A 23,202-nucleotide genomic window follows, 5' to 3' on the forward strand; every position below is an offset into this window, starting at 1 on the left:
TCTCTAAAGCCATCTTTCTTACCAGCTGAGACCTTGAAACGTGCAGTTCTTGTGCAAAACCAAAGCCAACTGGGCACCTTCAGCAAGTTAGTGAACTCTGCAAGGCTGTGACTACAGTTGTGATACCTGGGCCATTTGTCCTGCTGTTCAGGAGTTCATGGCTCATTTCCTCAGCTGAACTCTCAAAGGGAAGAAAGCAAAACCATGAATTCCCTGTTCACTTCGCTAGTCCTGGAAGTGGCCAATCAAGTGCCCCTCCTCCATTTTCAACAATCTGAAAACTTATTTTTAAAAAAATTAGTTCAGTTGCCTTTGGCTTAGCTTTAAAAGCATTGCTAGGAGCAGCAGAAATATGTAAAAAGTAAGCGTTTTGTTCCAGGTGGTTATTAACACTGCTCCGTTGTTTGACTTTGCCAGGATCCTGGCTATTCAACAGAAATGAAAGAGGAATCCGTAAAGAAACACCAGTTTCCAGATGGTGAAGTCTGGACGAAACTCCTTGCTGGTCAAGAAAATTAACTGTTTAGTCCTAGCACCTTTTTCTAAGTGAAAAGGCTCAACAATTCCTGCAAGTGGCCTTACAAAGATAGAAAACAGCTCATCCTACTAATCAAGACAAGTTCTGTTGAAGGACTTATTAACCTCAGGAATTAGCTGAATAATCATTAGTATTTGATTCTTAGCAAATAAATACGTATTTTCTCATATTTAATCCTTAAATGAATTTAGGTTAACTAATCCAAAATGTTTGTTTGGTTTAATCCAAAGTCCACGAAGATGTTCTTAAAAACTTTCTATCAAGTGCTGGTACCTAAACATTAAACTGTTCTTTGAGAATAACCAATATGTTGCATAATTTGTTGGAACAATTCCTTATTCTCTTTAATATTTGTTATAAATTAGCAAAGTAAAAATAGTCCTGCAGCACCATGGGGTACCTGGTATGCAGCAGAGGTACAGAGATTTCACTGATGAGCCTGGAAGGGGTTCAGCATTTCTTTTCTTGCTCAGTGTGAGCATATTATTAGAGAATTCACACCACACTGAAACTAATGAGGGTAAAATGGTATTTCATAGATTATATTTTCTTATAACCCATAAAAAATTCTTTAACCTAAATGGTCATTTAAAAAAGAATTTTATTGTGATTAAATATATATAACAAAAGTTTCCCAGCTTAACCATTTGTAAGTGTACAACTGAATAACATTTATCACATTCAGCATGGGCCACCATCACCGCTAGGTGGTTATATTTTATTGATAAAATGTAGCTGGAATTAGATGGATCATAGATGAACAGGGCAAAATATAGCTTAGTCAGCATTTCTAAAATATAGATTCTAATTCTATAAGTAGCATGCAAACTAGAATGGCAAATGTTTAGAAGTGTTTATTAGGCAAATGCAATTATTTTAGGCAGGAACTAGGCAGATAAATGGCAATAAGGAATAAAAACGATGAATACAGAACACAGCTTTATTATAGCAATATATAAAACAACTTTAATGTTCATAACCACACTATACACTATGAATGATGGTGTCATTCAGCTCACAGAAGTTTGGGGAATAGTTTACAGAATTCTTGAAATTCGTGGCCCTTCATAAAGACATGGGTTTGAAATGCATGTTTGTGTTAAGAGCACATACGTTTTTGCTCTCCCAACATTATTCATAATCCGGCACTTTCACCCATCCCCAGTGAGTCAGCCAGGCTCGAGAGCTTTTATCACTACAAGAAACGGCACTGTTATAGCTGTCACTGGCAACATGCTTAAAAGGAAGCAGTTTTTAATGAATAATAACTGACAGGTAGCCCACGGGGTTTTGACCTAGTTCCTCTTTCCTTTATAGCAAAAAAAAGCCTTTTCACCTGGGCAGCCTGTCCAACCTCTAAAGGCTGACAGCGTCCTCGAAACAACTCCTTTAAAAGCACACTAGACAGCCATTTCCATTTTAATAGTCGGATGAGGATTGTACCCTTCAATCTGAAAGTCTTCAGCTTTGAACGCATCAATTGTGTCCACTTTCCGAAGAATGTTGAGCTTGGGGAAAGGTCTTGGTTCTCGCTGGAGCTGAAAACAAACAAAATAAGGCCGAGGACCGTTATTTTGCCCTGTTTGTTCAAGCTGCTTTCATTCTGCTCCCGTGTCTCTTCATGAAACAAATACACAGTATTTTATCAACAGCTGTAGAGGTGTAAAACCGTACGTACCATGTCCCTGGTTAAATAATACTGTCGAAGGGGAACCAACCCATTCATGCACAGACAGGAGTGAAGCATGTTTTGTGAAATTACATAGCATCAGGAGCCTGATGGTCCATGAGGTGTAAGGTCTTATAACAACTGGGAAATGTATTAAGGACAGGGACAGTCTTTTACTTTTGTATCTGTAACTCATCGTAGACACTCGGAATGGTTACTTGAGCTCTAGAATCCCTATCCCAGTGTCCCTGGCAGAAATGGAAGGAAAGATTAGATCTGTTGACAATTAACAGAAGGAGATCCAAGCCAGTGGCAGTTAGGATGTGGACATAGCTGGTGATCACACATTTGTCTGTTCGCCACAGGCTGGAGCAGATAGCGGGAGAGAGAGGCATCTGAATAAGCCCTGAAGTCACTCTCTAAACAAAAGCAGCCAATTTCCCTAGAAGGGTAAGTTCCAAATCCAGGATCTAATCTGGAACGGGCTAAAAGGTTTGGTGGTGCAAATGTTTAATGCACTCAGCTGCTACCTGAAAGGCTGGCTGTTCGAGTTCACCCAGAGGTGCCTCAGAAGAAAGGCCTGGCAATGTCCTAAAAAATCACCCAAAGAAAACCCTGTGGAGTAGTTCTACTCTGACACACATGGGGTGCACGAGTTGGAACTGACGCAACAGCTGGTTTGGTTTTTAATTAAACGCACAGTCTTGCATTTTTATTGCCATTTCAAATCATTTTTGGCAGAGATTTGAATAGGCAGATTTTTGAAAGTTAAGACCTAAATATTATAATTAGCATGAAATTAAGGGAAAGTATTTACATTTAAATTCTCCTTCAAGTAAAAATAAAAGCTAAAATGCCCCCTCTGGGCAAGTCCCCCTGGCAGAATATGGCTCTTCCTCTCTAGTACTGCTGCTTTGGGCCTGACAGCACCTGTCACAACTCTACAGTGTAACTGTTACCTGCCTGTGGTTGTAAGGTGCATGGCTGCCTTATCCCTGCCCACCTGTCCACCACCCCTCCTGGAAGTGAAGCCCTGAAGTCAGAGCATATCCATCTTCATCTCAGACACCAGAGACACAGATTCTAGCAGAGTGTCTATTCCATGACGGATGTTCCATAAATGAATCTTTTATCAAGACAAGGTACCAAACTCAAAAGTATAACAGATACAGTTCTTACCTGAACTTTCAGGGGCTCAATGTGGTTCAGGTAAATATGTGCATCTCCCAAAGTATGTACAAAGTCACCTGGCTAAATTCCACAGGAGAAAGCAAAACAGTCAATGTTTTAGTTTCAATTCCTTTAAAACATTATTTAAATACACTTTATATGAGTATGCAGACGTCCCAAGACTTTTCAAAAAATAATTTAAACACTGAACCTTTTGAGAAAAATTAATTCTACGTTAAATTGTGTGAAATCTGAAGCTGGTTAGTTTATATAGGGCCCAAGAGCATAAACGCTCCATGGAAAATTACAAGGACAGTGTGTTCATTTTTTATTTACACATACGAGTCGATTCTCGTTATCCACAGTAGTTAAGTTCTGTAAAGTCGTCGTGAACACTGAATTAGTGAATACTGAACCATTATTCCTAGGGAATTACAGGGTTAGATTCCTGTGAGCCCCTGGTCACAATATTTTCACCAACTGATCAATACATAACCTTGTTTTATGTGTTTCGTTTAAAGACACCTTATTTAATATGGCTGATTCACTACCAGCGAACTCACTGCCAACTGCACTGGGATTCCTGTCTGAACGAAGCGTATCTAATACAAATACGTCACAGCCTTCTCGCACTTAGGAGCACTAGGCAGTGCTTTGGTGTTACACTTGGGGGTCATTTAAACAGCGAAATTGTCAGCAAAAATGTGAAAAAGTGGCACTAAATAGACCTCAGAAAAGGACATTGTTTATAGCATGAGAGCTGAAAGAAGGCAGCAGAACCCTGCCTTGTCCGACTGCAGCCGAGAACGCACGCGCTGGGCGGCTAACATTTTTCTCTGCTCTGCATGTGCCCACAAATGCCTGCAGAAGCACTGCAAGCCCTGACTGTGGGCCTACAGATAAATGTTGGCCGACCGGTAAATCTGCAGATACAGACTCTGCGAATAACGAGGACTGACTATATCAAATTTTGGAACAAATTAGATACTGAATTCTCTGCCCTTAGTTTTTCTACATGACTGGCAACTGTTTTCCCCCCGCCGAGAGCAGCCCACCTTCAGTCCTGTGATGTGTGCGATCATGTAGGTGAGCAGGGAGTAGCTGGCGATGTTGAAAGGCACCCCCAGGCCCATGTCTCCTGACCTCTGGTACAGCTGGCAGGACAGCTCGCCGTTCACCACGTAGAACTGGCAAAGGGCGTGGCAGGGAGGCAGCGCCATCTGAGCAAGGTCTGCAGAACCAGCACAAATGAAAATGAGGGTGCTGCAGATACAGGCAAAATCAAACAGGAGAGAAACAGGCGAACTCACGGTGGGGAAGCAAAGATGAGAAGATACGGGGGCAGAGAGAACAAAGCACTGGAAGCAGAACAACCAGAGCTCAAAAAGGAGAATGTTGACACACTGAGAAATTTGATGTCACTGAACAGTATGTGTAGAAATTGTCAAAAGGGAGTCTAATTTGCTGTGTAATCTCTCACCAAAAACACAATAAACTATTATCAAAAAAAAAGTAGGGGCGGACCCAACGTGGCGTTATAGACAGAAGCACCACACCGTCCCTCCACAGCAAAGACCCAAAAAACTAAGTAAAACGGAGACAAATGTCGATCCTGGAACCCTAAGCATCAAATGAAGGAATAAAGAACTCAACCAAACACTTAATGGAATAAGAAACTGACAGAGAACAGGCAGTGAGGAGAGATAAGCAGTGGGGGTCCCTTTTCAGCTGAGCCGGCATGGATTTGCCATCCTGACTCCTCAGTCACCGAGAACCAAGGTCAGGGAATATGGGACGGCAGCTTCAGAGCTTCCAGCAGGAGACAGAGAACCCAGTATAACCAGCGATACATGCTTTCCCACCCCCCACCCTTCTTCCCCTGCTCGGCCTCTGTTGCTTTCTTGCAGCCTACAGTCGCTCGGCCGGGGCAGCACTGGCTTCTTGCAGCTTGGATTCGCCCTGCCCACATTGGCCAGCTCCTTCAGTGCCATTTTGTTGTTGTTGGCTTCTTTTGGTTTCTTCTCTCTCTCACCTCCTTCCTTTCCTTTCTCTTGAACACCTGGCTCCGTGTGTCATCCCTGCTCCTTCCTGACAGGCTGTGAAGCACCGCTCAGCTGGGGAACCACCTCCCTGGTCTATGTTGCCAAGCCACCGGGCTCCCGTGGGTTTTTTTTTTTCAATTCTCCATTTCTTGTCTCTCTCTACCATCCCTCCCTTCTTTTCCCCTGACACCTGGCCGTGTGCCACCTCTGCTGCTTCTAGATGGGCTGTGCAGTGCCTCACAGATGAGAAGCCACTTCCCCAGCCTGTGCCACCACACCAGTGGGCTCCCTTGAGGCTTTTTCTTGTTTTTTTCCCTCAGTTTCTTGTCTCTGTCTACCCTCCGTCCTTACCCTTCTCGTAAACACCTGGTGCCGTGTGTCACTCTGCTCCTTCTTGATGGGTGGTGCAGTGCTGCTCAGCTGGGGACCTGCTTCTGGGGGGTCCCTTGGGGCATTTTTTTTTCTTCTTTTTTTTTTTGTCTCTCTCTGCCTTCCTTTCCTTTCTTCCAACCACCTGGCATCTTTTTTTTCCCCCTTGATTTCTTGTCTTTTTGTACATTCCTTCCTTTCCTTTCTCCAGCCCACCTAGCTGCGTATGCTGTATCTGCCCCTTATTGATGGGCTGTGCCTTATTGCCTGGATACAAAGTCACCGGCACACGGCTTCCTCAGGTCTGTGCCACTCCACTGGTAGGCTCCCATAGCACTTTTTTTTTGGCGGGAAGGATCTTGTTTCTTGCTCCTTTCCTCTTCTTTCCCACTTAGCTCCACACATCACAACCTCTCCCCTCCCTCCTGCCTATCTGCACCATGCACTGAGCATTGCACCCTGAGCAGCACAAGCATGGCCTACCGGAACTGGCTCTGCACTGACCCCTGGCCATGTCCTGTCAGACCCAGTACATGCTACGAACAGCTCATCCCCTTTCGCTGGACCTGCCCTGCTGCACCAAAGCTGAACGGCTGGCCCTGCCCATTGGACAAGGTGGTGAGAAGTACCATGTCCACAGACAACCAAATAAAGAACGCCCATCCTGCCTGCTCAGACATAACCAAATAAAACAAAAGGGCAGGATGAAACAAACAAATCTACAATCAATAAACAAAGAAAATAATTACTCAATGTCCCAAAGGCAGCAGACAATATCAAAACATGTTTAAAACAAAACAAAAAAAAAGGACAGAATGGATCCAGTAGGTGTCCAAAATAAAACACCAGATGACCTTCCAGTAGAAGAAAAGGCACTGGAACTATCTGATAGAAAATTCAAATCTCTAATATTCAGAGCAATCCAAAAGTTGAAGCAAAAAGCAGGAAAAAAATGAGGAAAAAAATAGACAAAATCATGGAAAAGACAGACAAAACAATTAAGGAACAAAATGTCAAAATAAATTCACAGCTAGAAATCATAGAAAAGCAACACATAGAAATCTAAAAGATAAAGAACAAGATTTCAGGAAGGCACAGTGTCAGAAGGTTTGAGAAGCAGGTTTGAAACAATGGAAGAGAGGATCAGTGAAACTGAAGACAAATACTTTCTTTTTAGTTTGGTTTTTTTGTTTGAGGAAAAATCAGCAAAAAGAACAAAGAAACCCTGACAATGATGTGGGATACAATCAAAAGCAAAAATTGGCGAGTGATCAGAGTTCCAGAACAGGGGAAGAAAACGGAAAACACAGAGAGGATCACTTAAGAACTGCCGACAGAAAACTTCTCTAATATCATGAAAGATGAAAAGCTGACCATCCAAGAAGCTCAAAGAAACCCATATAGGATAGACCCCAAAAGAAAATCACCAAGGCATATCATAATCACACTCACTAAAACCAAAGACGAAGAAAGAATCCTGAGAGCAGCTTGAGAAAAACAAAAAGTCACAAACAGAAGAGAAACAATAAGACTAAACTCCGATTATTCAGCAGAAACCATGCAGGCAGGAAGGCAATGGGATTACATACATAAAGCCTTGAAAGAAAAAAATTGCCAACCAAGAATATATCCTGCAAAACTCTTGTTCAAATATGAGAGTGAAATTAGGACATTTCCAGGTAAATAGGAATAAAGAGAATATATAAAAACCAAACCAAACTTACCAGAGTTATTAAAGGGAGTCCTTTGGTCTGAGAACAAACAACATCAGACCACAGCCTGAATCTAGGATGCAAGATTGTACCAACCAGATACCAACCTAGGAAATGAACTCTCAAGGACTATCCAAAGCCAAAAGAATTACAACAGGGAACCAGAGAGGTCAATCTGTAAATAACAATGACGTCAGAACAATAAAAGAAGGAATAAGCTGTGCAGCTATACTACTTTCAAATGAAGAGGAAGTCAAGGTGATACTAAGTAATAAAAGACTGGTTCAAACATAGGAAGAAAAGGATAAATTTCAAGGTAAACACAAAGAAAGGTAACAAACCTACTCATCAAAATAAAGAAGAAAAACAAAGTCTCAGTAAAAACAAAATCTACAAGAACGAAAGAAAAAAAAATCCACAAACAAAAGGAAGTGAGCACAGGAGAGTAAGAGGAACAAAGAAAACGTCAGCACCACAAAAACAAAGGGGCACTATGAAATGACATAAATAAACACACGCCTATCAATAATAACACTGAACATAAATGGCCCAAATGCATCCAAAAAGAGACAGAGAGTGACAGAACGGATGGAAAAAAAAAAAAAATCCATCAATATACTGTTTACAAGAGATACAACTTGGAAACAAAGACATAAATTTATTAAAAATCAAAGGATGGAAAAAATACATCAAGCAAACTGCTACCAAAAAAGAGCCAGACTGGCAATACTAACCTCAGATAAAATAGACTTTAAAACAAAATCCACCATAAAAGACAAAGAAGGGCATTATATAATGATTAAAGGGACAATCCATCATGAAGACATAACCATAATAAATATCTATGCACCCAATGCCAGGGCTGCAAAACACAAAAAACAAACTCTAATGGCGCTGAAAAGAGAAACTGACAGTTCCACAATAATAGCAGGAGACTTCAACACACCACTCTTTGTAAAGTACAGAACATCTAGAAAGAAACTCAACAAAGATATGGAAGATACAGAAGATCTAAAGGCCACAATCAGCCAACTTGACATCACAGACATACACAGAATGCCCAACAGCAGCAAAGTACACATTCTTTTTCAATGCACATGAAACTTTTTCCAGAATAGACCACATCTTAAGCCACAAAGCAACCCTCGACAAGATCCAAAACACTGAGTTAAATACAAAGTATCTTCTCTGACCACAATACCATCAAAGTAGAAATTAACAACAGGAAAAGCCAGGAAAAAATCAAATACATGGACACCAAATACACCCTCCTTAAAAACAACTGGGTAATAAAAGCAATCACAGATGAAATAAAAAAAATCCTAGAATCAAACAAGAATGAAAACACATACCAAAACCTTTGGGACACAGCAAAGGCAGGGCTCAAAGGTCAATTTATAGCAACAGATGCACATACAGAAAAAGGAGAAAGGGACAAAAGCAAAACATTAGTTACACAACTCAAAGAGAAAGAGAACAGCAAAACACGCCCACAACTGGAAGAAAGGAAATATTAAAGATCAGAGCAGAAACAAATGAAATAGAGAATAGAAAAACAATAGAAAGAATCAACAAACTCGAAAGTTCTCTGAAAGGATCAACAAAATCGACAAACCACTGGTAAAACTGACAACAGGAAAACAGGAGAGGATGCAGATAACACAAATAAATGAAACGGGGGACGTTACAACAGATCCAACTGAAATAAAAGAGATCATATCGGAGTACTGTGAAAAACTATACTCCAAAAAATTTGAAAACCTAGAGAAAACGGACAAATTGCTAGAAACACATTACCTACCCAAGATAACAAAACCTGAAGTTGAAAATCTGAACAGACCCATAACAAGAGACTGAAAAGGTGATTAAAAAAACTCCCAACAACAGCAAAAAAGCCCTTATCCAGATGGCTTCACTGGAGAATTCTACCAAACATTCAGAGAAGAACTTACACCAACCAAAACTAAACCCATTGCTGCGAGTTGATTCTGACTCACAGTGACCCCCAAACCCAGACCCAACCCAATGCCATCGAGTCAATTCTGACTCATAGTGACCCTATAGGACAGAGTAGAACTGCCCCATAGAGTTTCCAAGGAGTGCCCGGCAGATTTGAACTGCCAACCCTTTGGGTAGCAGCCGTAGCACTTAACCACTACGCCAGCAGGGTTTCCATAGTGACCCCAGTACTACTCAAACTATTTCAGAACATAGAAGAGGAAGGGATACTTTCAAATTCATTGTATGAATCCAGCATAACCCTGATACCAAAACCAGACAAAGACACCACAAAAAAAGAAAATTACAAACCAGTATCTTTCATGAATATAGACGTAAAAATTCTCAACAAAATTCTAGCTGACAGAATTCAGCATCATATCAAAAAAATAATATACCACGAGCACTAGGATTCATACCAGCTACGCAAGGATGGTCCAACATTAGAAAAATCAACGTAATCCACCACATAAGTAAAACAAAAGAATCACATAGTCATCTCAATCGACACAGAAAAGACATTTGATAAAGTCCAGCACCCGTTCCTGATAAAAACTCTCAATAAAATAGGTATAGAAGGGAAATTCCTCAGCATAATAAAGGGCATCTATATAAAACCAACAGCCAACATCAATCGTAATGGAGAAAGGCTGAAAATATTCCCCTTGAGAACGGGAACAAAACAAGGATGCCCTTTATCACCACTGCTATTTAACATCGTGCTGGAAGTCCTAGCTACAGCAACAAGGCAAAAAAAGAAATAAAGGACATCCAAACTGCTAATGAAGAAGTAAAACAGTCCCAATTTATGGATGATACGATACTATACATAGAAAACCCAAAAGATTCCATGAGAAAACTACTGGAACTAATAGAAACATTCAGCAGAGTTGCACGATAGAAGATAAATTTACAAAAATCAGCAGGATTCCTATACACCAATAAAGAGAACGACGAAAAGGAAATCAGGAAAGCAATACCATTTATAATAGCACCTAAAAAAATAAAATACTTAGGAATAAATCTAACCAGGGATGTAAAAGACTTATACAAAGGAAACTACAAAATATTACTGCAAGAAACCAAATGAGATCTACATAAATGGAAAAACATACCATGCTCATGGATACCAAAAAAACCCAAACCCAGTGCTGTCAAGTCGATTCTGACTCATAGTGACCCTATAAGACAGAGCTCATGGATAGGTAGACTCATATTGTGAAAATGTCAATTCTACCCAAAGCAATCTACAAATACAATGCGATCCTGATCCAAATACCAACGGCATTCTTCAAAGAGATAGAAAAACTAATCATTAACTTTATATGGAAAGGGAAGAGGCCTCGGATAAATAAAGCACTATTGAAGAAGAATAAAGTAGGAGGACTTGCACTATCTGACCTCAGAACCTACTATACAGTTACGGTAGTCGAAAGAGGCTGGTGCTGGTACAATGACAGGTACATTGACCCATGGAACAGAATTGAGAACCCAGGTGTAAATCCATTCCCCTACAGTCACCTGATCTTCAACAAGCACCCAAAGTCCATCAAATGGGGAAAAGACAGTCATTTTAACAAATGGTACTTGCAAAACTGGATGTGCATCTGCAAAAAAATGAAACAGGACCCGTACCTCACACCATACACAAAAACTAATTCAAAATGGATCAAAGACCTAAATATAAAACCAAAAAATACAAAGTTCATAGAAGAAAAAATAAGATCAATGCTACAGGCCCTGTTAGGCCTTATCACAGCATTAACAGGATACAAACCATAACTAACAACACAAAAATTCCAGGAGACAAGCTAGATAACTGGGATCTTCTAAAAATTAAATACTTAACGCTCATCAAAAGACTTCACCAAAAGAGTAAAAAGAGAATCTACAGAGTGCGAAAGAATGTTTGGCTATGACAAATCTGACAAGGGTCTAATCTCTAAAATCTATAGGAAAATCCAACACCTCTATAACAAAAAGACAAATAATCCAATTAAAAAGTGAGCACAGGAAATAAACGGACACTTCACCAAAGACATTCAAGCAGCCAACAGACACATGAAGAAATGTTCGTGATCAGTAGCCATTAGAGAAAATGCAAATCAAAATCACAATGAGATACCAACTCACCCTGACATTACTGGCATGAATCAAAAAACCAGAAAATAACAAATGTTGGAGAGGCGGCAGGGAGGCTGGAGCTCTTATGCACTGCTGGTGGGAATGCAAAATGGAAGTGATACAGCGCTTCCTTAGAAAGCTAGAAATGGAAATACCATATGATCCAGCAATTCCACTCCTAGGAATATATCCTAGAGAAATGAGTCATCACATGAATAGACATATGCACACCCATGTTCACTGCAGTATTGTTCACGATAGCAAAAAGATGGAATCGACCTAGATGCCCATTAACAGATGAACAGATAAATAAACTATGGTACATATACAAAATGGAGTGCTACCCAGTGATGAAGAACAATGATGAATATGCAAAGCATCTCATAACATGGATGAATATGGAGGGCATTATGCTGAGTGAAATAAGTCCATCACAAAAGGACAAATATTGTATGAAACCACTACTGTAATAACTCATGAAATGCTTTATACACAAAAAGAAACAATCTTTGATGGTTACAAGGGAGGGGAGGGGTGGGGATGGAAAAACACTAAATTGACAATAGATAAGTGGTAACTCTGGTGAAGGATAAGACAATACACAATACTGGGGAAGCCGGCTCAACTTGGCCAAGGCAAGGTCATGGAAGCTCCATACACACATCCAAACTCCCTGAGGGACGGAATTACTGCGCTGAGGGCTGTGGGGACCATGGTCTCAGGAAACATCTAGCTCAATTGGTATAACACAGTTTATAAAGAAAATGGTCTACAATCTACTTTGGTGAGTAGTGTGGGGGTCTTAAAAGCTTTTGAGTGGTCATCTAAGATACTCCACTGGTCTCATCCCATCTGGAGCAAGGGAGAATGAAGAAAACCGAAGACACAAGGGGAAGATTAGTCCAAAGGACTAATGGTCCACAGCTACCAGAGCCTCCATCAGACTGAGTGCAGCACAAATAGATGGTGCCTGGCTACCACCGACTGCTCTGACAGGGATCACAATAGAGGGTCCCGGACAGAGCTGGAGGAAAATGTAGAACAAAAGTCTAACTCACACAGACAAAAGACCAGACTTGCTGGTCTAGCAGAGACTGGAGAAACCCCGAGAGTATGGCTCCCGGAGACCCTTTTAGCTTATTAATGAAGTCACTCCTTAGGTTCACCCTTCAGCCAACGCTTACCCAAACCAAACGAAACCCACTGCCGTCAAGTTGATCCCGACTCCCAGAGACCCTATGGGACAGAATAGGATTGCCCCATAGAGTTTCCAAGGCGCGCCTGGTGCATTCAAACCACCACGAGGGTTTCCTAAGCCAAAGGTTAGACAGGCCCACCAGCTCAGGGACAAGGACTAGAAGGCAGGAGGGGACAGGAAAGCTGACAATAGGGAACCCAAGGAACCCAAGGTTGAGACAGGGAGAGTGTTGGCATGTCCTGGGGTTGGTAACCAATGTCACAAGACAGTACATGTACTAATTGTTTACTGAGAAGTTTGTTCTGTAAACCTCTATCTAAAGTACAGTAAAAAAAAAAAGTGTGAGGTAGAGGTGATCTGGAACATCATCTGCCATGATTTATAATGTTAAAAATCTTATTTTTACAGGCAGTTAAAACCCTTTTTGGAGTAAGAACGAGAATAAATAGACAGATTTAGATCACCTGGGTCCTGCCCCATCATCTGAGGGTGACAATGGGCCAAGTGTGATTTGCCCAAGGTCACATAGCCAATAAAGGGGCTGGAGGCAGAGCCCGGCAGTTCTGCCTCTGCCCGGTGCCTTCGCACAATGCTGTTTTGCTTCCTTCCCCCTACTAGTGTGGTTGGTACAAAGAGGATAATTGAGCTGCTTCCCACCTTTCGGATTCCAAGCACACATGATGATTCGTCTGTCGTCAGGGTTGGTTTTGATTGTGTCAATAACCTTTTGCAGCTGGTCTACTCCTTGACCTGAATAATCTGTAGAATTTTCAGAGAGAACATGCACACAAACATTAATCACAGCATCTCATGACACAGGCTTTAGAAGTCATCTATTACAGCCCCCATAACCCATAGTCACCAGTTATCCCATGTGCTCTCTACACATTTCTCAGACCTTGTTGGGTGATGTTGAGTTCAAGTCCCTGTCTGGGCAACTTGGTTCTGTCCTCTGAACCCGTAACAAAGTCTACTTGCTTTTCTCCACAGGCCCTTTAAATACCTGGTCTGTAGAGTGTCACCTCCTCCACGTTCTCCCTCCCCGTATTGCTGACCTTCTCCAATCTAAAGAATCCTAGATTCTTCCAGTGGTCCCCACAAAACTTAGTCTCTATACCCATCAACCATTCTTGTAACACGTCACCAAGAAAATCTACTTTTTATCCACGTGCCACAGAAATTATTGGATCTAATACAGAATGTACTCTTCTACACATTCCAACCAAGAGAATACTGTGGATTCCTTCCTGCAACCTAGATGCTACCCTTCTAACACTTTCGCCTAAGATTACAACTTAGCAGCTAAATACTCTTGCCTTATAAATATCAGGAAACCCCTGTAATGATTACACCGTCTTATACTTTTTTCCCATTTCTGCACTCTTGCCTGCCTTCTGAAATGGAGCCTGAAGCAGAGAAGTGATTTTGCTAATGGAAGTGCAGAGTTTCGCATTTTCCCCTGGTTAAACTTCCACTCCCTGGTGTCAGACCACGTTCTAGTCCAGTAGTTCTCACCTTTCTGGAGGAAAGTCCTCTCACGGTCACCATTCCAAAAAATGTAATGTCAAAGATTAAAAAAAAAAAAAGATCAACTGTGATGGAATAGTTCTGTATCTTGACTGTGGTGGTGGTTACATGAATTTACACACGTGACGAATGACTACATGTAAAACTGGTGACATGTGGTAAGCTCTCTGGGTTGCACCAATGTCAAGTCATGCAAGGGGTGTTATGCAGGATGCAAACTGAGTGAAGGGTACAGGGGCCCTCTCTGCACTTTTTTTTTGGCAACTTCCCATGAATGTATAATTATTTCAAAATAAAAATTTAAAAACAAAACAAAACTTTCTTACTGAGATCCAACAGCTCTGTGTTCATACGACTGTAAACTAGGAACATAAATTTATCACAATGTCCACTGAGCACCAACAAGCCAGGGGTGTGGCCTTGCGTCCTCAGGAGGCCCTAGGGCAGAGGGCTGCTTACTAACCACCTACGAGCCATTTACCTGCAGAAATGGTTTGACCCACACCATTTTTAAACTTACTGAAGTTGCCAACATTTTAAAAAAAAATCTTGCTTGCATGTAAAATGCAGATTTTAAGCTTTTGTTAAAGAATTCTAACAATGTTGTGCTCGAATTCCTCGAGCTGGCTGGAAGCGAGATGTTACTGTCCCTTAGCTGGGCCTTACGCTCACCGGTTTGCTGGTCCCTACCCAGCCAGTCAGCTCTTACCTCTTGTCTCCCTCACCCTACACCGTGGCAGGCATTTGCTTTTGCAACCCCGTCCCAAGGAGAGAGGGCTCTGTGACACTTAGCAAGTGGTGCCACCAACAGTGACAGCAGAAGGAGGATGTCAGGAGATGATTCTATCTTCCTCTACCCTAGCAGGGCAGGGAGGTGGCGTGGTGGCCAGGGAACACTGCCATCCCATCAATGCCACCCAGAGTGTGCTGGGTGGGTCAGTTTGACAAGGGACGTCAAAGCAGCTAAAAGGCAATCCTGAGGTTCCTTCTCCCCTTATCCCAAACCCGACTACCAACCATAGCTCAGCCAATGAAATAAGGTATCTGAAGTGCCATGCGCCCAGTAAGCGCTTGATAAATGGTAGTCACCAAGAGTGTGGTCTGACCTTCATGGGGCTCAGTTGTGGCTCCTGCACAGCTCTTCACAATGTTCGAGTTATAACAGAGCAAACTCATGCTATGAAGTGCCCTCAGAGAAATCTGAGGCATCTTGACCGCCTCACCTGAATTCATATCTTTATATTTTGCCCCAAAATGCCTCCACTGAAAGCCATAAACCGGGCCTAAATCTCCTTCTTCCCGGGCAGAGAATCCCAGGCTGTCCAAAAAGTCTCGAGACCCATTGGCATCCCAGATCTTCACTCCCTTAGAAGACAGTTCTTTAGCATTGGTGGATCCCTGCAAGAGATGGGGAGAGGACAGCAGGCATTTGAGTTGAGTCACCTCTGTTGATCCCGGCAAGAGCCTCCCCGAAGCGGGCACCGGCTTGTGCTTGCAATGCTGAGCTTGGCACGGGGCACCTCCCCTCTTTAAGCAGGCTGGTTTCAGCCCAGGCTCCTCGGGAGCCTACAGGACAGTGTGATCCTTGCTTTGGGACCACCCCTCAAATCTTTCTTTCTATTCCCTCAACTAAATTTTCTAGACTAAATACCTCCAAGTCCTTTAATTACTCCCACCTCAGCTGACAGTTCTGTTTCTTAACCAAATGTGTTCTGAATGTGCTCTAAGTATGATACCCCAAAATAAATTTAATGTCTCAAGTATAATTTGTTCAGTGTATCTTATACCTGATATAAAGGAAATTTCTACTCATCAGTTTAGTCAATACTAGTTCTTGTGGCAAATATATAGTCACATGGAATGAAATTTGGACCTAATTCATATTTATATATATTCCACTTCATAAAGTTATATTTACCTCTAATCTATACTTACATAGTTAAGGTTTTTTTTTTTTGCCAAGTACAAACCCTTATGTTTATCTCCCTTATATTCCATCCCATTAGACTTGGCCCATTACACCCCAAACTGTTCCTGAACATGCATCCTCTCACCATCAGCCAGCTCAAGGGCAGGCCTGGGCACAATGTGCTACAAAGGTCACAAGCAGGGCTTTGGTGCCACGCACCCCTGGGTCAGTGCCAGGCCCTCCCACCTACCTTCTCCTCTGACACAGCCCTACACCCCAGCCTCACTATCCTCATCTATAAAGGAGTTAGATATTGCTAGCAATATTTACCACATACGATGATTTTGAGGATTAGGTAATACAAGCAAAATGCTTGGTGCTCAGTGAATTTTAGTTATTCTTAGAAACAGTCCTTTAGCCAGTTAACCGGAGTGTCCTTCTACACAGCCCCTATTTCTCCATCTTGTCCACAGACCCCTCACTGATGTACAGGTACATTTTAACTCCTGTATTGTATCCAGTCACCAGTGGAATAGTCCTATCAGAGGTGAGTCTGAGATGCTCCTGGAAAATACTTTTTATAATCCTGAATTCAAGCTTTAAGCTAAAATGGCCGAATGCCTTCTATTTCTGAGCAGCTCGCTTCCTCCCTTTCTCCTGATTTTTTCACTTCCATCAAATCACTGCTCAGTCTTTCACGTGTTGCTTCCAATGCCTCCCCTACCCATCTGTTCAGACCAGGCTCTTGCTAGTTTGAGCATGTCCTTTTCTTAGACTTCTGATAATGCATTTGAAAGGAGAGGCTCACACTTGCTTGAGACTGGCCAACACAGGATAAACTACCCCAAGAACACAGAACTAAGGAAGACTGGACCAGATCCAAGTCCACACCCTTCCTAAAACAGGGTAAGCGGTGTTGGTCCTGGTCTGGTCCAAGGCCATGCGAGCTACACCAAGAGCTCCGCAGGATCTGTGAAATGTCAGGAGTCAGCAGTCCTTTAGCTTCATGAGCCGGGAGGAAGGAGAATCACCATCAGCCCGAGGCTGATGGAGGTCAGACATACCTCCACTCTCCAACCTATTTACCAGTTCTGACACCCTTCATCCTCCCTGCAGCACTCTACTTCTCTGCTGCGTTCGGTAATTTGTTGCAATGGTTACACAGAACTCACAGACCATATTCACAATTACATGGTTTATTAGGGAACTAACAGGCTATAACTCAGGATCAGAATCAACTTGGAGGTAACAGGAACAATGTAGGACAGGATCAGCTCATCAATCAGGGCAGCTTCCAACCAAAACAGGTCTCAGCTCCTTCTCTGTTGTGCATGCAGAAAAAGGCCCTTGGCTGGGCTGGCCACGTTCTCAACCTGGCCTCCTCCACTGGGCCTCTGGCTCTGCCCTGCTCAGGCCAGTTTTACAGCTCTTTAGCTCCACCAACAAGTGCCTGGAGGCACCCATTCCACCAGCAAGTCTTCTGCAGGAAGGAGTTCAGCTCTCTCACTTCATGGGCTGGAAAGCCCACCACTGCCGCCTTGCTGCATGGGACAGCAAGCCCACCACAGCCATCTTGTACTGGTTTCCTGGTTTCTGCTGCCATTTCTGCTGCTGCCACACCATCTCTCACCTTTCTGCACCATCGCCAATGCTAACAGCTCTGTCTCCTGGGTCTAGGAGGTTTTCAGTACAAGGACTCCAGGTCCAAAGAACGTGCTCCGCTCCCAGCTCTTCTTGATGCTGGTGGGGTCCCCCTCAACCTCTGTGGGATTAGCCTTTTATAAGCTTACTCTACCAAGACCACAAACTGACCAATCTCCTCGGTAGGCCAGTCACCTAATTTGCATAGCAATCTACCAATCCCCACAAGTGTTTACGTACCTTATTTGCATAGTAAACAGTCCAATGCCTTTGCAAGATTGTAGCCTAATAAATCATTGTGACAGAACTACATGCCCAGGGCCAGAACGGCCCTATATAAAGAGAACCCCATTGCACTGCAAGGAGGGGTACCAGCTTCTAGCATGGCCAGAGCTAAGCTGTCTCCTCTGGTACCCCTCCCACCAGCACTGGCCAGAGCATCCTGGGTTCAGAATCAGGATGCAGGTAGAGAGAGAAGCTAGAGGAGCCCACCATTACAGAGCTCCGGCCCTTGCCAAAGGTACCTCTTCAGCTCTTCGGAAGAGGTATATCTTGTTACTGAAGCGCTTCTAGTTTATATGACCATAAGAATGTGGCTGGCATCTATAATCAGTGTACAATATATGCTGAGTGCCTCCTATATGGCAGGCTGTGTTCTAGGCCTTGAGAATACAACGGTGAACAAGAGAAAAATATTCCTGCTCTCAGGGAGCTTACAATACAGTTTACTTCTTTACTGTTTGCCTTCCTCCACTAAAAAGAAGAAGGCAGACATTATACATCAGATAATGATAAAGGCTATGGAGAAAAAGAAAGGGGGGTAGAAGAGGGTGTTGGGGCAGAATCACAGTCTTAGGGAGGTCAGAGAATGGTCACTGAGCAGAGACTTGAAGGCAGTGAGGGAGTGAGTCACACGCAGAAGTGCTAGGCAGAGGGAATGGTAACTGCTGGAGTCCTAGGTGGAAATGTCCCAGTGTGCTCAAAGATCAACAGACAGCCAGTGTGGGTTGAGCAGAGTGAGCAAACGAACAGCGGATGAGCCCAGAGCTGTAACAGGGGCCTCACAAGCCCCCGTTAAGGACCTCAGTTCTTACCAAGGAAATGCGTGCCATTACCAATTTTAGGTCAGAAAGTGACATGATTTGACTTGTAAAAGGATCTCATTGGCGGCTATGCTGAGAATCGACTGTCGACTTCCAACAGGGAGCAAGTTCTTACCTTGATAAACCACAGCAACTCCTCCAAAACACCTTTCCAGAACACGCGCTTTGTTGTCAGCAGAGGAAACTCATCTGAAAAACAATCCCCACATAACGTGAAGACAGGAAACAGGACATGCCATTCAACTTTCTCTGTTGATGCAAACTGCCCCGAAGTAAGGCCTGGAGTGACCACAGGAGCATCGGAAAGGCTGCAATCCCATGCGTGGGTGTCACAGGTCAGGGTCAGGCTCCCAGGCTATAGTGGCAAGTCGGGGCACAACTCAGACCTACACAGCCCTCTGGACCCCTGCAATGCTGGACTCGGGAATCCCACAGCATTAAAGGGAGGGAGGCCAGGGCAAGGATGGCCATGTGGAAAAGGGAAATAGCTCCTATCGACTGCCTAGTTAGCATGGACCCTGTGGAAGGGTGAAGACAGCACAAAATGTGCCCCAGGACAAATCAGAAGGCTCTCACCACTGATTCCATGTTTATCCTGCCAGAGAAAACTTGCACAGGACCAGGGGATAGTAGATAATATCACACTGGCCAAAAATAAAGAATAAGTTTAGAATATTTGTAAAGCAAGTTAAACCAGTTGTCATCAACTCAATTCTAACTCATGGTGACTCAGTGTGTGTCAGAATAGAATGCTGCTCCACAGGGTTTTCAAAAGCTGTGATCTTTTGTAAGTAGATTGCCAGGTCTTTCTTTCAAGGCACCTCTAAGTAGACTCGACCTCCCAACTTTTCGGTTAGTAGCTAAATGCTTAATCATTTGCACCACCCAGGGACTCCAGTGCAAATAAGTCTCTGTAGTTTTAATGTACCAAAAATAAACACTTTACATGCATGATCCTATTTAATCCTACAAAACGACTGTGAAATACAGTTATGATTTGCATTTTACAGGTGCCACAGGCAGTCAGGAAGTTTGCCACAGCTAGAAGGGTGGGAGGGATCAGTTGATAGAGAAATAAAATATAAGAGTTTATCTCTAAATGCAGTACATACTCAACCCACATTATCAGATGGACAGTTGACATTCACCTAACAAGGATATATTTTTAAAGCACCTACTTTTATCAGTATTGCCTATTGAGCACTGTTGCCTCCGTTTTGCACATAGGGGGGAGCTGAAGACCAGCGAGGTAAGTAACCTGCCACTGGCCCTGGCAGTCTAAGCAGAGGGGCTGGATTAAAAAGCAGGTCTGTGGCTCACTCTCTCAGGCAGAACTCCCGGGCTGTCCCCGGCCCATCAGCCACAACTGCCCTGTACTTTTCAGTCTCTAGAATGGGTATAGGGAGTCCCTGGGTAGCGCAAACGGTTAAGCACTACTACCTAGGTTGGCAGTTCAGACCCACTCAGAGGCACCTCGGAAGGAAGGCATGGGGATCCACTTCCAAAAGACTGTGAAAACCGTATGGGGATCTAGTGTTACTATATAGAAACCTAATGCTACCCCTTTCTTAAAAACCTCCGAGGAGGCCACTCCCCTATGAAGCAGGTGCACAATCCTGGACAAAGGGGTGTCTGGTCTGTAGGATGGTGGGGAAGGGCTGGCGATCTCTTGCCTAATGTCCTATGCTCCTCCCCCGCCCGCCGCTTTTGTCTGCTAAAAACATGATCCTAAGTGTTCAGAGCTTTGCTCAGGACATGACCCACCCCTAGACACCTGTTCCCAGGGCCACCCTGTTTTAAAGGAAGAGGGGAAAAGGACGAACAAAAACCCCTCCTCGGACTCTTAGGTCGCTCATTTCACGAAAGCTGGTTTGGAGAAACTGGATGGGAAACTATCAGGAGCTAGAACACTCTGAGCACACCAGTGCCCACCCCCGCTGTCGGTCCTCTCCTTTCTCCGGCAGCACCCTCCCCCGCCCCCGTGACCGTCCCTCCCCCGCCCCCGTGACCGTCCCTCCCCCGCCCCCGTAACCGTCGCTTCAGTTTTTAAAGGCTTTGCAGGTCGGAGTAGCTGAGGGAAGGCAGGGAGGAGGAGGGGCAAAAACGGGGCCAGGCTTTCAATAGTCACTTGGACAAGCTCAGGCAGATCTGTCCTGCTCTCCGATACCGGGGGAACACTAACCAGGTCATGAATCTTTGGAGGAGACAGCATAATGGGGTGAATAATAGCACAGGCCTTAGAGCCAGAAGGACCTGGTTTTACCTCCCAGCTCTGTCACTCCCATTTGAGTGGCCCTACGCAAATCGTGCATCAAATCCGAGCCTCAGTTTCACACCTGTAAAATAAGGTTAAGGATGCTTCCCTACATCCTAGGTCTGCGGCTAGGACTAAACGCAGGCACTCGTTCACCACGGCGCCCGCGTCTCCTGCGCGTTAGCCTAACCCGGACGCGCCCCTCGCGGGCCCACCCAGCCGTGGCGCGGGCGCGGGCAGTCACCTCTCAGGCTGTAGCGCGCCTGCATGCCAAACACCGACAGGGTGCCGGTGCCCGTGCGGTCCTCCTTCCGGACGCCGCAGCGGAGGATGTGCTGGATCTGGCCCAGGTACTGCAGCTCGCCGTGGGGCCGCGGCGCGGGCTCCTGCTCGGCGGGTGGCGGCTGCAGCGGGGGCTCGGAGCCTGCGGCGGGCATGGCGCCGGGGACGCGGGAGGGCGCCGGGGGGCGAGCGCGGGAGAAAGGACGCCGGGGGGCGAGCGCGGGCGGGAGGGTTGCGGTGGGCGAGCGCGGGCTGGAGGGCGCCGGGGGGCGAGCGCGGGAGAAAGGACGCCGGTGGGCTAGCGCGGGCCGGAGGGCGGTGCTGCGCGAGCGCGGGAGAGAGGACGCCGGGACCTTCCGGGCGCCTTTTCCCGCCGCAGTTTAAACTACTCCGCCTCTTCCTGCTCGGTGGCCCCAGGGCCACTGCAACCTCGACCCGGGAACATGCGCAGGCCTTCAGACTCGCCTACAGTTTATCCCTCTAAGGATCTCTGGCCCAGAAACAAATCCTAAAGCCTGCCTTCCCGTGCGCTGGCAGGAAGGGCCAATGTAGTCCGACATGTTTGTGAAACCTCAATAACAAACAAAACCCTGCTATTTGAAATATGTTCCCTACAACGAAGGGGAATATGGAACCCTAGTGGCGCAGTGATTCAAGGGCTCGCTGCTAACTAAAAGGTCGGCAGTTTGAATCCACCAGCTGCTCCTTGGAAACCCAGAGGGGCACTTGTACTCTGTCCTATAGGGTCGCTGTGAGTGGGAATCGACGCCAAGGTTTGGTTTTTTTGGAAGTGGAATATGCTAACAAGTGATTTTCATTTCCGTATTCTCCCTATCCTCATTGAAGCCTGGCAGCTGAAGCAAGTGAAATAATTAAGCTTTCGGACTTGATTAATGGCAGCAAGACGTTTTTTCCAGTTTTTAATACCAAATTTCTCTATTTTAGTGAAATGTTTATAATGTAAACACTGGTGTATGGGAATTATTTGGTAATGAGTTAAAATATACTAATTCATGTGTGGTACATGCAACAAGTGATCTTTTGCCATCAACAATTTATTGAACACATAGTTGATGCTCAATAAATATTTGTTACTATCTCCAGGATATGAAGACTAAGATCTGAGCTCTGAAACTTATTAAACACTATTCCTTTCTGTTCAATAAAGTCGGTAGTTTTTTTTTTTTTTTCTGGTTATCTTGTTATTTGCAACATTCTACCATCTTTCTGCTAAAGTGCAATTCACAAGTGTAATGTTAACATTTTTGTGACAGGAGAACAGAGTCTGGAAGGAGGTGTGTCAGCAGACCCTAAACCTTGACGCTTGACTAAATTAGAATGGCTGACCCAGACCTAAATCAGACACCATTTTGATTCACTCACTAAGACCTTAACCCCACTTCTGCTTTTCACATGTCTCTTCATAAATCTGCAGTTTAGGGTTGAAGCATAGCTCATTTTAAGGTAAGAGTAAGGGTCCAGATAAACGTTTGTTACAAAAAGTCTGATACAAATGTATTGGGAAGAATACCTTGTTCAGAATGTTCCAGGTTGCTAACAGATAGAATTGCCGATGTGAAGAAAGACCGTTAAAAAAGATTGTGGTTGGAGCGGGGGCCAAGGTGGCTGACTAGGTAGAAGCTACCACAGATCCCTCTTGAAAAAC

At 44.1% G+C, this 23,202-nt stretch overlaps 2 protein-coding genes across 3 annotated transcripts in view; one reads left to right on the forward strand and one right to left on the reverse strand.

Moving 5' to 3' along the window:
* Positions 1 to 1,500, forward strand: part of ENOSF1 (enolase superfamily member 1) — a 31,071-nt gene extending 29,571 nt beyond the window's left edge. Inside the window, exon 17 of one of the 2 annotated variants that reach the window (XR_002784831.2) lies at positions 418 to 446. Coding sequence is in view for 1 of the 2 variants with exons in the window: in XM_003406380.4 (XP_003406428.1) it covers positions 418 to 519 (102 nt within the window). In the remaining variant the exon portion in view is untranslated. Of the gene's footprint in view, positions 1 to 417 lie in introns of both variants that reach the window. The other variant, XM_003406380.4, reaches the window with a different exon arrangement.
* On the reverse strand, positions 1,128 to 21,765 carry TYMS (thymidylate synthetase). Its single transcript, XM_003406381.4, has 7 exons — positions 21,499 to 21,765; positions 19,116 to 19,189; positions 15,571 to 15,745; positions 13,478 to 13,579; positions 4,433 to 4,608; positions 3,387 to 3,458; positions 1,128 to 2,076 (listed from the first exon to the last, which is right to left on the reverse strand). The coding sequence occupies exons 1-7, from the start codon at positions 21,689 to 21,691 to the stop codon at positions 1,939 to 1,941; spliced, it is 930 nt and encodes a 309-aa protein (XP_003406429.1). The 5' UTR covers positions 21,692 to 21,765; the 3' UTR covers positions 1,128 to 1,938.
* Positions 21,766 to 23,202: the final 1,437 nt, after the last annotated feature.

The sequence above is a fragment of the Loxodonta africana genome, chromosome 11, assembly GCF_030014295.1.
Source record: "Loxodonta africana isolate mLoxAfr1 chromosome 11, mLoxAfr1.hap2, whole genome shotgun sequence".
NCBI classification, from domain to species: Eukaryota; Metazoa; Chordata; class Mammalia; order Proboscidea; family Elephantidae; genus Loxodonta; species Loxodonta africana.